At 46.4% G+C, this 12,043-nt stretch overlaps 2 protein-coding genes across 2 annotated transcripts; one reads left to right on the top strand and one right to left on the bottom strand.

Moving 5' to 3' along the window:
• Nucleotides 1–301: 301 nt before the first annotated feature.
• On the top strand, nucleotides 302–5,229 carry LOC119558405 (AP-3 complex subunit beta-2). Its single transcript, XM_037871937.1, has 4 exons — nucleotides 302–1,237; nucleotides 1,299–2,130; nucleotides 2,200–3,411; nucleotides 3,464–5,229. The coding sequence occupies exons 1-4, from the start codon at nucleotides 596–598 to the stop codon at nucleotides 4,249–4,251; spliced, it is 3,474 nt and encodes a 1,157-aa protein (XP_037727865.1). The 5' UTR covers nucleotides 302–595; the 3' UTR covers nucleotides 4,252–5,229.
• A 1,124-nt stretch (nucleotides 5,230–6,353) lies between these two features.
• Nucleotides 6,354–11,784, bottom strand: LOC119558406 (uncharacterized protein CG3556). The gene is made up of 6 exons (XM_037871938.1): nucleotides 11,411–11,784; nucleotides 8,818–10,244; nucleotides 8,088–8,283; nucleotides 7,936–8,013; nucleotides 7,786–7,868; nucleotides 6,354–7,488 (listed from the first exon to the last, which is right to left on the bottom strand). The coding sequence occupies exons 2-6, from the start codon at nucleotides 10,229–10,231 to the stop codon at nucleotides 7,427–7,429; spliced, it is 1,833 nt and encodes a 610-aa protein (XP_037727866.1). The 5' UTR covers nucleotides 10,232–10,244; nucleotides 11,411–11,784; the 3' UTR covers nucleotides 6,354–7,426.
• Between the last annotated feature and the right edge of the window lie 259 nt (nucleotides 11,785–12,043).

Here is a 12,043-nt window from a genome sequence, read left to right on the forward strand (position 1 = left end):
TAATTTGGATTTTAAAGGAAATTATATTAAACAGTCTTTTTGACATTGACAATAAAACAATGGCTACTTCCCTAGTACAATTCCAGTTAAGCTTGTAGCCATTTTTCCAGTGACCATTTCTTTTTGGGGAAAATAAAATTCTTTTATCCATTAAAGGGTTATAAGAAAGTGCATAAAAATGTTCGTAACGTACCTAGAGCTATACATATTCCAATTGGATTTAATAATTATTCTGGTACTTTGGTATTTTATGAGAGTCGGTATATTTTGGTATGTTTATCCATCGACTGTTGCTCAACACTGGAAAAGAAGCTAAAATAAAATGCAAAAATTGGCCGAATTTTCGCCATAAATAAAAGTTTTCCCTTGAGAATTCGCAAGCTGCGTGGCAGGACGACCAGCTGACCAGGCCGATCCTCTCGGGGATTCGAAGTAACACACATAGGGGAGGCCACCAGACCGAAGGTTTCACGGCGGAGGCTTTTGCCAAGCGGAAAAAACTGCCAACTCCCACACAAAAAAAAAAGGAAGGAAAAGAAAGAAAGGAAAGGAAAAGGTCAAGTGGTCATCCGAATCCAGAGTAGTCCTCGCCAGAATGCAGCAGAACACGGCCAGCAATCCCTTCGCCATGTCCACGTATGTGGAGCGACCCCAGATGGGACTGGATGTGGAATTTGGAGCGGATCCTGCCAGCGGAGCAGCTTTCTTCCAGTCCGATGGACGCAAACACGATGACCTCAAGCAGATGCTGGACAGCAACAAGGATGGCCTCAAGCTGGAGGCCATGAAGAGGATCATCGGGATGATCGCCCGCGGACGGGATGCCAGTGACCTGTTCCCGGCCGTCGTCAAGAATGTCGTGTCCAAGAACATCGAGGTCAAGAAGCTGGTCTATGTCTATCTGGTGAGATATGCCGAGGAGCAGCAGGACCTGGCCCTGCTCTCCATTTCCACGTTTCAGCGGGCCCTCAAGGACCCCAATCAACTGATCCGCGCCTCGGCACTGCGGGTGTTGTCCTCCATCAGGGTCAGCATGATCGTGCCCATCGTAATGCTGGCCATCCGGGATAGTGCCGCCGACTTGAGCCCCTATGTGCGGAAGACGGCGGCCCACGCCATTCCCAAGCTGTATTCCCTGGACGCGGACCAGAAGGACGAACTGGTCATGGTCATAGAGAAGCTGCTGTCGGATCGCACTACGCTGGTGGTGGGATCAGCAGTGATGGCCTTCGATGAGGTGGGTCTGCAGCTAAAATAAACCCCTAACCCTCTGTATACTAAGAATCTTATAATCGTAGGTCTGCCCAGAACGTGTGGATTTGATCCACAAGAACTATCGCAAGCTGTGCAATCTTCTCGTCGACGTGGATGAATGGGGTCAGGTGATCATCATCAATATGCTGACCCGCTACGCACGTACTCAGTTCGTGGATCCCAATGCGGATGACGAGGACCTGGTCAACGATGGCCTAGGTGAAACGCCTGTAAACGAACGCTTCTACGACGAATCCTCGCACTCTTCCTCACACAGCGATGACGGCAGCAGCGATGAGGAGAAGAACAAGTCGCGTACCAACAATAACAACAACAATGGCGGTGGAAATGGTAGCAGGACACCCAGTTCTCCAAGCAACAGCTACCACATCGATGTGGATCATCGCCTGCTGTTGAGGCAAACGAAACCACTACTCCAATCGCGAAATGCCTCGGTGGTGATGGCGGTGGCGCAGCTTTATCATCATGTGGCACCCAAGAATGAAGTGCAACTAATTGCCAAGGCGCTCATACGACTGCTGCGATCGCATAAGGAGGTCCAGAGTGTGGTCCTTAATTGCATCGCCTCGATGTCCACCAAGCGAAAGGCCATCTTTGAGCCGCATCTCAAGTCGTTCTTTGTGCGCACCAGCGATCCCACGCACCTGAAGCTCCTCAAGCTGGATATCCTCACCAATTTGGCTTCGGCGGGCAGTATTTCACTCATCCTTCGCGAGTTTCAGACCTACATCTCCAGCAGCGATAGGTCATTTGTGGCTGCCACTATTCAGGCCATTGGACGATGTGCATCCAGCATTAAGGAGGTCACCGAGACCTGTTTGAGTGGCCTGGTGCATCTGCTGTCCAATCATGACGGTGGGTTCAGCTATTTTACAAAGCGTTTTTGTATGAACCTCTAACTAATCCATATTCTATTTCCTCCAGAGCATGTGGTGGCCGAGAGCGTGGTGGTGATCAAGCGTCTTCTTCAAACGAAAGCCGCCGAGCACTTTGAGATCATCACCCAGATGGCCAAGCTCATTGACTACATAAATGTGCCGGCAGCTAGGGCGGCCATCATTTGGCTTATAGGCGAATACAACGAGAAGGTGCCGCTGATTGCCCCGGATGTGCTGCGCAAGATGGCCAAGTCGTTTGTGGACGAGCAGGATGTGGTCAAGCTGCAGGTCTTGAATCTGGGCGTTAAGCTCTATCTGACCAATCCGGAACAGACGTCGTTGCTGTGTCAGTATGTTTTCACGCTGGCCCGCTACGATCCGAACTACGATGTCCGTGATCGCGCCCGTTTCCTGCGACAGATCATCTTCCCGGCCAGCGGAACTAGTTCGGTGCTCAGCCAGCACGCCCGCCAAGTGTTCCTGGCCAGCAAACCGGCTCCGGTGCCGGAGAGCAAGTACCGGGATGGCAACAACTTCCAATTGGGATCGTTGTCTCACTATCTGAACATGCCTGCGGCTGGCTACAAGGATTTGCCTGCCTTCCCGGTTATTCCGCCGGATTCGTCGGTGCGCAATATAGCCGGTTTCATGCAGGACAAGCTGCCCGGCGAGGACTCGCCTTCGGGGCGCTCCAAGGCAACTTCCAGTGCGGCCGGAGGCAAGGAAAAGAGGGCGGGTGGCGAGAAGAGCTTCCTCTCCGAATCGGAGGACAAGTCTTCGGCGTACTCGGAATCAGGGAGCAGCAGTGGCAGTGGCACCAGCGACAGCGAATCGGATAGCGATGGCAGCGGGACCAGCGATGAGGAGCAGAAGAAACAGCAGCAGCAGCAGCAGCCCGCAAAGGTTTCCGCGAAAAAGGAGCAGCTCATCGATGCTGGTGGCATTGAGGTGGCGGAGGCATCTCCTGCAAAAGCAACTACAAACAATAACAACAATGCAGCTGGTTCCTCTGGAACCTCGGACAGCGAGGAGTCGTCGGCCTACAGTGGCAGCAGTAGTGATGATAGCGATTCCGGTAGCGACAATGAAGTGGAGATGAAGGAGCAGGAAGCGAAGCAGGAGAAGGTGAAAGAGAAGCAGGAGAAAAAGACAGAGCAGCCGGCATCCAAAAGCAATCTGGACCTGCTGCTCGATTTGGATGACATTCCGCCCATTGGTCCTGTGATGACGCCCTCGCTGGGAGGATTCCTTACGCCTGGTAATTAAATGCCCCTCTATAAGATGCACCTAATCTAATGATTTCTTCGCAGGCACTCCATTGATGGCTGGGCAGGCGGCACCACTGCAGCCGCAGCATGCCCGCAATCGGGTGGAGCTGGTGGGACCCTCGCACATCGAGTTCAAGCACAAGGAGCTACTGAACAAGGTCAGTGGGCATGGGTTGCAGTTGGCCTACCGCTTCACCCGCTCGCCGCATCTCTACTCCTCGAGCATGTGCTCCATTGAGCTGCAGTTCCAGAATCGTGGCGAAAAAGAGATTACGGCCATTCATTTGGGCCAAACAACCCTGCCGGCGGGCATGCAGTTGAATGAGTTTGCGCCGGTGACCATTCTCCAACCGCAGCAAACAGCCAGTGGAGTGCTGGGCGTGGATTTCAATGATTCCACGCACGCTGTGGATCTGGAGCTGATCTCCAGTGCGGGCAGCTCACGGCTGCAATTGAAGCCGCCGGTGGGCGAGCTGGTGAGATCCGTCCAGATTGGCGAGAGCTGTCATCGCGAGGAGCGTGCAAAGCTGCGTGGCATGAATGAGCACCAATGCGAGCTGCGTGGGCTGCGGCGCGATCTAATCGATGTCGCCGCTCTGCGCCAAAAGGTTTTCGAGTGCATCAATGTGGCCCATACGCACAGCTCTTCCAGTGGCCAGCTGCACTGCTTCGCTGGCCAAACCCTGAGCTCCAAGAGCCTCGTCCTCCTCACCCTTCACTGGCAAACGGAGGAGGCCCTCACGCTGCTAGTGAACTGCGAGAAGATGGTCATCGGTTCCATGGTGCTCAACGAACTGCGCAATGCCCTGCAGCTCAGCTTCGCCATGTGAGCGATGGACACGAAAAGGAGCGAGACAGCAGCGAACAAAGGCGAGGAGGGAAAGCCCCCGGGAGCAGGGCTACTCAACTGAGAACAAAGCAAAGCCGCCTCACTACGTAAACCTAAGCATTCGTATTTAGCTATATACTGTAAAGGGCGGGGCGAACGTAATCTCTGAATAGTTTCGAACTATGTCTTGATATCCACAGCCACTTCCGCAATATTTGTTAGAAATTCAATTAATGTGCAATGTAACGATCGAAACACTTAGTTTGAAAGTGCAATTAGGACCTACATCCATATTTTCAATTTAAATTCATAGATAAATGCTTTTTAAGAATTTGCGAAATGATACACTGAACTATTTTATTAAATTATTCTCTTGAAATTGTTAAAAACTTGCAAAGTGATTGAATCCACTATTTAAATGCTACAAATCTATATTTATTGTTATTCACTTTCGCAAATTCCTGTTCAAATAATTGTTGCTACATATTTTTTGCATCCAAGAGTCACCATTTCTTTTTTTAAATGGTCGAACTCAACTAGAGATTAGTATAGTTTCCCAAATTAACTTCAAAATTCATTGAGGACTACTTTGCGCCCCGCCCTATTATACATGAATCATGATTCTATCGCTTTTAATATTCCTATATACAAACTGCAACCACAAATTCCAGATAAAACAAGTCGTATAATTGATGGAACTCGAATTGTTGCCAATCCAAATCCAATCCTCCAATCCATCCTATTTAGCTAGACGTGTGTGTAATGTGTGCATGTGTAATCGAATCGTATTTGTAAAGTGTTTGATGTTGTAAATCTGTTGCCTTCGTGCTCTATGCGGCCTTCTTCAAATCGTAGCAAAGACAAACGAATATCGAATCTATATATTATATATTATATTCATACAATATACAGCGCAAACTCTGGCAAAGTAAAGAGAAAAAAGAAAGAACGTAATAATAATAAAATACCAAAATGTTAACCTGCGTGCGAAAAAAATAAGCTGAATCTCCGCATTGAAAAGCTGAAATAAAAGCTTACAATTTTAAATCGTGAACACCTTACCTGATGTGGATATTTTCCTTAAAGTAAAGAGGCTTTTCCTTGTAGTTTTCAATTATTTTTATGTTTATTCACGCTGGTTCTTGTTACTTTCTCCACTCACCAAACAGAATTTAAGAAGTCAGCAATAGCAAGATAAAAATGCAACTTTTTCGAAACTAATAGAATTTTTAAGATTCACAACTTGTAAAATTTCAAATTCTGCAAAAATCGATACATGTTTCAATTTCGATGATTTATTGGATCAATTTTTGAGGTTAGGACTATGTTTTTTTTGAAAAAGTGAAATTTTTCAAGTTTTTGTTCCACCGAAATGGAGTGGAATCGAAAATGATGCACATATTTTCCTGCCGTTGTTGTTCAAATGTTGGGGACTTGAAATCAAATCTGGGCACTCATGGAAGGGGACATACTGGGTTATAGAACATACATAACACATTCCTCAAATCCTACGCTGCTTTCTCCAAATCCATCTGTATTCTAGGTGTCGGTGTTGGTGTAGTTGTTAGTTGTAGTTGTTTTTCGTGTTCTAATTTGGGTTCTGCACAATTAAAAAGCTCAATTTCATGCTTATAATATAAACGAGTTAGTTAGATCGCTAGGTTAGTAATGTTTAGTTTAGTTTTGGATTCGCTGCTGCACTTAAAGATCTCAAGTAGTAGTTTTAGTAGTTGTAGTTTTCGGTTAGGCTAGGCTTTAAGATCAACGGCTTGAAGGTTCCGAGTGATAAGTGAAGAAATGTGGGTGGGTGAGAGCGACGATGAGTAATAAGAGTTTACGGGGGTGCTATATAATGAGTAGGCGTTTTATCGGGGGATAGATATAGCATGTATAATATGTGGTAATGCGATTTCGGGTAATATGGCTTTGGGTATATGCATGTACGTAATAATGGGGAGTGAATAGTTTCTGACAGGCATATAGTGGAGCGTTTGTATATATAGTGTCCTGGGGTAGTATCGTTCTCTCCTCCGTTTTGCTATCCTGTATACTCGTTATATAATATGCCACGGCCTTTGTTCACTTAACTTCATATAAAACTAGTTTTTTTTTTAATGTATATGCAAGATGTATATATCGATTTATGCAGTATGTGTGTATGTCTAAGGATGATTTTCAATCACTTATTGTTACGTACGGTGTTTGGTATAACATGCTTCGCTTGGACTAGCTCGATGGCCTCTTTCTCCACCACTTCCGTTTTGTCTACCTTCAGATCGATCAGATCCAGATCCTGCAGATCCTTCAGATCCATTAGATCCCTTCTTCCTACTCTTTTATTTCAATAACATATAAAGCATTGGGTTTTTATCTGTTTTCTCTGGTTTTTTGTTTTGTTGTTCTTTTTTTGTTTTGTTTTTTGGGTGTTTTAAACGAGCAACGAAATAGTTATCGCTTATCGCACAAACGATTCGCCCGATTATGCCTCCGATAACCGAGAACCGATTAGCATCGATAGCTGCGAAGCGAAGCATTGAGAGGGCCTAAAACGGACGGATTGCTACCGTTAGTCAACGGCTAACCGTTCGATGCCTGTTGTTAGTGCATTAAGTCGTTACTTTTTGTTTTCATCACGCTCTCTTTTTCATTTTTCTTTTTGGTTTTTTTGTTTATCGGGTTGTTATCGTTTTTAGTTATCGTTATCGTTATCGTTATGCATAAGTATTAGCCTGAGGTGCTCCGAATCGAGATCAGTTGTGAGGTCTAGAGCAATTAACTATTAAGGGTGTTGTATCCTAGTTATCCGTTAGAAATCTGGGCCTCCACAGTTACCTCCTTTTCACCGATCTTTCACTCTCTCTTGTGATTTCCGTGTACTCTTGTTGGGGTGTCTTATTTTTTTGTTTCTTTCTTTTTAGTTTTTTTTTTGATTACGCCATTATTATGCAGTTATATATGCAATATATATAGAGGGAGCAGTACACCTGAACAGGAATACCTGTACATACAGCTATTCCTGTGCGAGTGTGTGTGCCTTTTCGCTTGTTGCGTGTGTGTTGTGTGTGTGTGAGACGTGACTATGGCCATATATATAGAATAGATATAGTCCGATAGCACCGGGTGTTTATCGACTTTGCTTAGTGGGTTAAACTGCAGCTCCGTCTAAGGCCGCGTGCTTAGAGCTTCTTGTACCAATACAGATAGTGCTCCCCATCCTCGACCATTAGCTCGTCCACACCTGCAAGAGTTCCCATCAAAGGTTATCACCTGCTCGGGAATTGGATTTCTTCAGTCGAACTTCTCTCCCTATAATTACTCAACCATTTAAAAATGAATTATTTTTAACTAGTCGTTTTGAAACCTCTAATTTTGGTGTTCAAAAGTATGCAATGCATTTTTAAACATAAGCATACTTTTAGACTCCTTCAGTGGTATTTTAAATATTCTTTTCTTGTTCTTGAAAATGTTTTTCTTTAACATTGGATTTGAGTTAGAGAAGTTCCACTATAATCGTAAAGCAAAACGAAATACTTACCAACAGGCGCAATAAGCTGATTCCCGGGCGTATTATTGGGATCGGGCAGCTCTGGCAATCGATAGAGCAGCCAGTAGTGATACCTGATCAAGGGTTATACATATACCATTAATACTCGCAGATATGATACCAAATCTGGTTAAAACTCACCCTCGGGGCTCCTCCTTCTTGCCATACAGAGTGTGCACATAGTGGCCATTGGGCCATTCCCGCGCCTCGAAAATAAATCTGGAGGGGAATAGATGGAAGTGTAAGTGATAGAGACCTTTAATGGAGTATTTCTGGGGCATAGAGCCACCTACCTGGGATCCATTTCGGCCGCCTGGGTCATGGCCTTGAAGAAGCTGGTGTTCTTGGGCGAGATGAGGGACAGGGAGAAGGCCTCGGTCACATTGGATCCCACCCAGAGTGTGTACGTGTAGGAGATGTTCTTGGCGTCGGACTCCTCGGCGGAGGAACTCAGCCCGAAAGGCACCGCCAACTTGGGCTCACCGTTCTCTGTGTGGGAAAAACAAATCCAAATGGTGGTAATAGTGAAATAAAAAGGTTAACTTTTTTGGTGACCCAAATCTACACTTGAGGATTTTAATGTGGTGTATCTATAAGCGGTTGTGCCCTATTAAAAATGTTGATTAAAAGTTCAGTTTTTGACTTTTCAGTTGTTGTACCCACTTTTGTATTGGAAGTTTATAAATTTCCCATTACTTACAAAAAGGTGACCCAAAACTGCACAGTTAAAGCCCATAGCTTTATTATATGCATCTTAATTTTAAAGTGTAATAAATCGTTTGAGTTATAATGGGGCCCACTTCAGTTTTTAATGATATTAACTTGGATTTTAACATGATGTTCTATATATAGTTTTTGGTGACCCCTATTTTAAATTGTTGTTTTAGAGATATCTATATATCGATTCTGATAATAACCATTATTTCCAATAAAACACGAAGGGTATATCTTATCCCTTGGCCAAGCTATAGAGATTGGTGACCCCGATCTCTGGTTATTTCAAGGTTAGGGATCCAGACTCACCCGTGGGATCACTGCTCTCGCGTATCACATGGTCGCACTGCAGCGCGCGCACAGCACCCAATCCCTTCCAGCCGAGGGCCAGGATGATGTCCGCCGTGAGGCCCACTCCGATGTCCGGTTCCTGGCCATCCTGCAGCGGCTCCTCGCTCCACCCGCCATCCGCCCGCTGGCGACTGAGGATGTAGCGCGAGGCAGCCGTGCGATTCCAGTGGCCAGCGGGATCGTACTCCAGATCCTGCAGAGCCTGCATGGCCAGCGCCGTGCTCCTCAGCGATCCAAAGCTGCCGCGCTGATCCTGCAGAGAGGCCAATCCCCGGGCGGGTCGTCGCACAAAGTGCTGCAAATGGCGATGGCGATGATCGGTGACGATGCACCGCAGGGCCAGGATCACCATGGCAATGGCGTCCACGCTCTGATCCGTCACACCGCTGGCGATGTCCAGGAGTCTTCGGATCTGGCGCTTCCGCACATGGGCCGCCGAACTGCAGGCCGAGAGGGTGGTGAGGGCGAATTCGATGTCCTGGGCCGGCTCATGGTGTTGCAGTGTGGCCACCAGATCGTGGCCATGAAAGTGCTTGGGATCCTTGCACAGGGATCCCAAGGCGAGCACATATCTGGCCAGCTTATCCAGATCCAATGGCTTGGGCAGCGTGTGATGGCGATCCAGCATGGCCAGTATCTCGATCTCCATTTCCTTGACGGACAGCGTGTCCTCCAACTCCTGGATGACCTGAACGTGCCCGTCCACACTGTCGTTGGGATCCCGTCCGCCCGACAGCTCCTTGGCCAGGATGACCACATGGGTGTCGTTGCCCCAGCCATAGTCGGAGGCCCGCTTCTCCTTCAGCCAGTCCAGGGCTCGCAGGATCGCCTCCTGCTCACCCTTGGTGGGCGGGGCCTGGCCAATTGTCTGGTGCTCGGGGGGCGTGCTGCTGCCATTCAGGGCTGTGGGCGTGGCCAGGACCAGGGCCTCCTGCTGATCCCCACCAGAATTGGCCGCTGTCGTTGTGCTTAAAGTGGCAACTGAGCTGGAGTTGCTGTTGGAGTTGCTAGTGTTGCTGCTGTTCATGTTGCTGTTGCTGCTGCCGCTGCCGCTGCCATTGATGTTGCTGCTGGGCAAGCTGATGTTGCTGCTGTGACTGCTGACGTTGCTGTTGGCACTGCCAGTTTGCTCATCGCTGGCTTCGTTGTTTGCGTTGAGGTTGCCGCTGCTGCTGGCCGTTTGATTCTCCAGTTCGGTGGAAATGGGCGCCGCCAACGAGGAGGTGGTGCTGAAGCTCACGGAGATCGGCGAGGAGGAAGGTATCGTCGCCAGTGTCGCGTTCTCCGCCAGGGAGACCACCGTTGCCGAGCCACTTGCCAAGAAGAACAGGACGAGGAGCAACAGCCACGGCGGCGACGACAGGGACAACATCCTGGAGAGAATTCTGAAAGAGGCACGCAGGATGTGGGGTGAGAATGAGCTTTATCCAAAGAGATGGGCAGAATTATATGTAATTTACAGCTTAAACAAAAAATGTTTAATATATTAGGTAAAATCTTAGACAGCTGTGGGTCTTGAACTCGTCACATTGAATATAAGTACATGTATTGTAGACTATTTTGATTAGGTTAGAATGTGATTAATTTAATTTGATTAAAATGTAACAAGATATGTATTATTTAACACCAAAACAATAATAATAGCTGAAGAATTAAATATATTGTAAAAATATTTTTTATAAATAAAAGTTTGAAGCATTAGCTAATTTATTACAAAATATGATATTATCTTGACTAGTTGGCAGTTACTAAATTTTAGAATATAGTGAGATAATTCAATTGACAATTTAATTTAATTTCGGATTAAAAGAGCTGATTAAATAGAAGCAATGGAGTAAAAAGAGTTATTATATTCTAGTTATAATCGCCACTCATTCAATAAACATTCATAATGCCTCCAATAAGCTCACTATAGAGACTCCAAAGAGATGTCCTATTCAGTTCCCACACCAAAACCAATAATGGATATTATCGAAATAATCGATGAAGCGTGTCCAAGTTATCGCTTTGGCAAATGCAATAATAGTTTGGCTGTCTGAATAGATGTGGTTAGTGGGGGCAAAGGGGGCGGTGGAGAGTGGGGGGTGGGGGGCGGCGAAGGATGAGCACAAAGCGGAGACGGAGACACAGGACTCGAGGCGTTGCCTTGAACTGAATTTCGCAGCCAAGCACGTCATGCGACTTATCGATAATTGGCAAGCTGGCGATCGATATCGCCTTGTCGTCCTTTGAAAAACCAAAAAAAAAAGCGAAAAAGAAAAGCACACACAACACTTAGTCATCAAATCAAATAAGTGCAACAGCAACAACTTGGCTTTTTTTTAGACAAAGGTCCTTCGTGTCCTGCGTGTGCGCTTGTATGTGTGTGTTCTAGTGTGTGTGTGGGGGATGGAAAGTGGGAAAGTGGGTGGTGGGCGGTGGGCGGTGGTGGGTGGATAAGTGGGCGCTCGAAAAGGGGGCGTGGGGTGCGGCAGCTGCGGCCGTTCAATTGCCTTTGACAATAAAGAGTTCATTGCGACAACAACACACAACACACTCCAAAAAAGCTTACATAATAATACAATAACAACAAAGGACGAGCCGCCAAGGATAAAGGGCAAGTCGAGTCCCGGGATCAAGCTATATACACGCTTTATATATATGTTTTTCGATGTATATATATTTCAATTTCTATGTAATCCGTAATCCGATTTTGCCACACTTGTAAGTCCTGGTTTTTTCTTTTTTTTTCTTAATCCTTTCCCCCGGTTTTCCTTTTTTGGCTTAAAGGATTTCTCTTTTTTCGATGTTTAATTTCGCAATTTTGCCACTTTTGCAGGCGGGGCGCGAGGCGGTTGATTTTCACGATTTTCGCGTTTTCGCCTACGTTAACTGCGATTTTTTGATTTTCAATGTTTTCTCAGACGTTCGTTACTGGGCTGCCAGCCTTCCTTATCCTTAAACATACTAAAAAAGGACACAGGCTTTCAAATGTGGAAATACCAAAAGGATACGGAGGGAAACCTATCGGTTTTTGAAATAGGAATAGGAAATCGATAAGTGATAAGTGCCGCTTAGCAGCCCTGGGTTGCTGTATAAGTCTAAGGTGGCTTGCGACTTAGCTAGCGAAACGGTTTTAATGAGTTCCGCCAGATGGCGCTTTTTGCGGTTTTGTGGGAGAGACAGGGTCGTTATTTTCGGATTG

Source organism: Drosophila subpulchrella, chromosome X (genome assembly GCF_014743375.2).
Source record: "Drosophila subpulchrella strain 33 F10 #4 breed RU33 chromosome X, RU_Dsub_v1.1 Primary Assembly, whole genome shotgun sequence".
NCBI lineage: Eukaryota > Metazoa > Arthropoda > Insecta > Diptera > Drosophilidae > Drosophila > Drosophila subpulchrella.

Coding starts and splice junctions, on each gene's coding strand:
- LOC119558405 (XM_037871937.1), top strand. CDS start 596: ATGCAGCAGAACACGGCCAGCAATCCCTTCGCCATGTCCACGTATGTG. Junction 2,131..2,199: donor TCTGCTGTCCAATCATGACG/GTGGGTTCAGCT, acceptor TATTTCCTCCAG/AGCATGTGGTGGCCGAGAGC. Junction 3,412..3,463: donor GGGAGGATTCCTTACGCCTG/GTAATTAAATGC, acceptor ATTTCTTCGCAG/GCACTCCATTGATGGCTGGG.
- LOC119558406 (XM_037871938.1), bottom strand. CDS start 10,231: ATGTTGTCCCTGTCGTCGCCGCCGTGGCTGTTGCTCCTCGTCCTGTTC. Junction 8,284..8,817: donor CGAGAGCAGTGATCCCACGG/GTGAGTCTGGAT, acceptor TTTCCCACACAG/AGAACGGTGAGCCCAAGTTG. Junction 8,014..8,087: donor GCGGCCGAAATGGATCCCAG/GTAGGTGGCTCT, acceptor ATTCCCCTCCAG/ATTTATTTTCGAGGCGCGGG.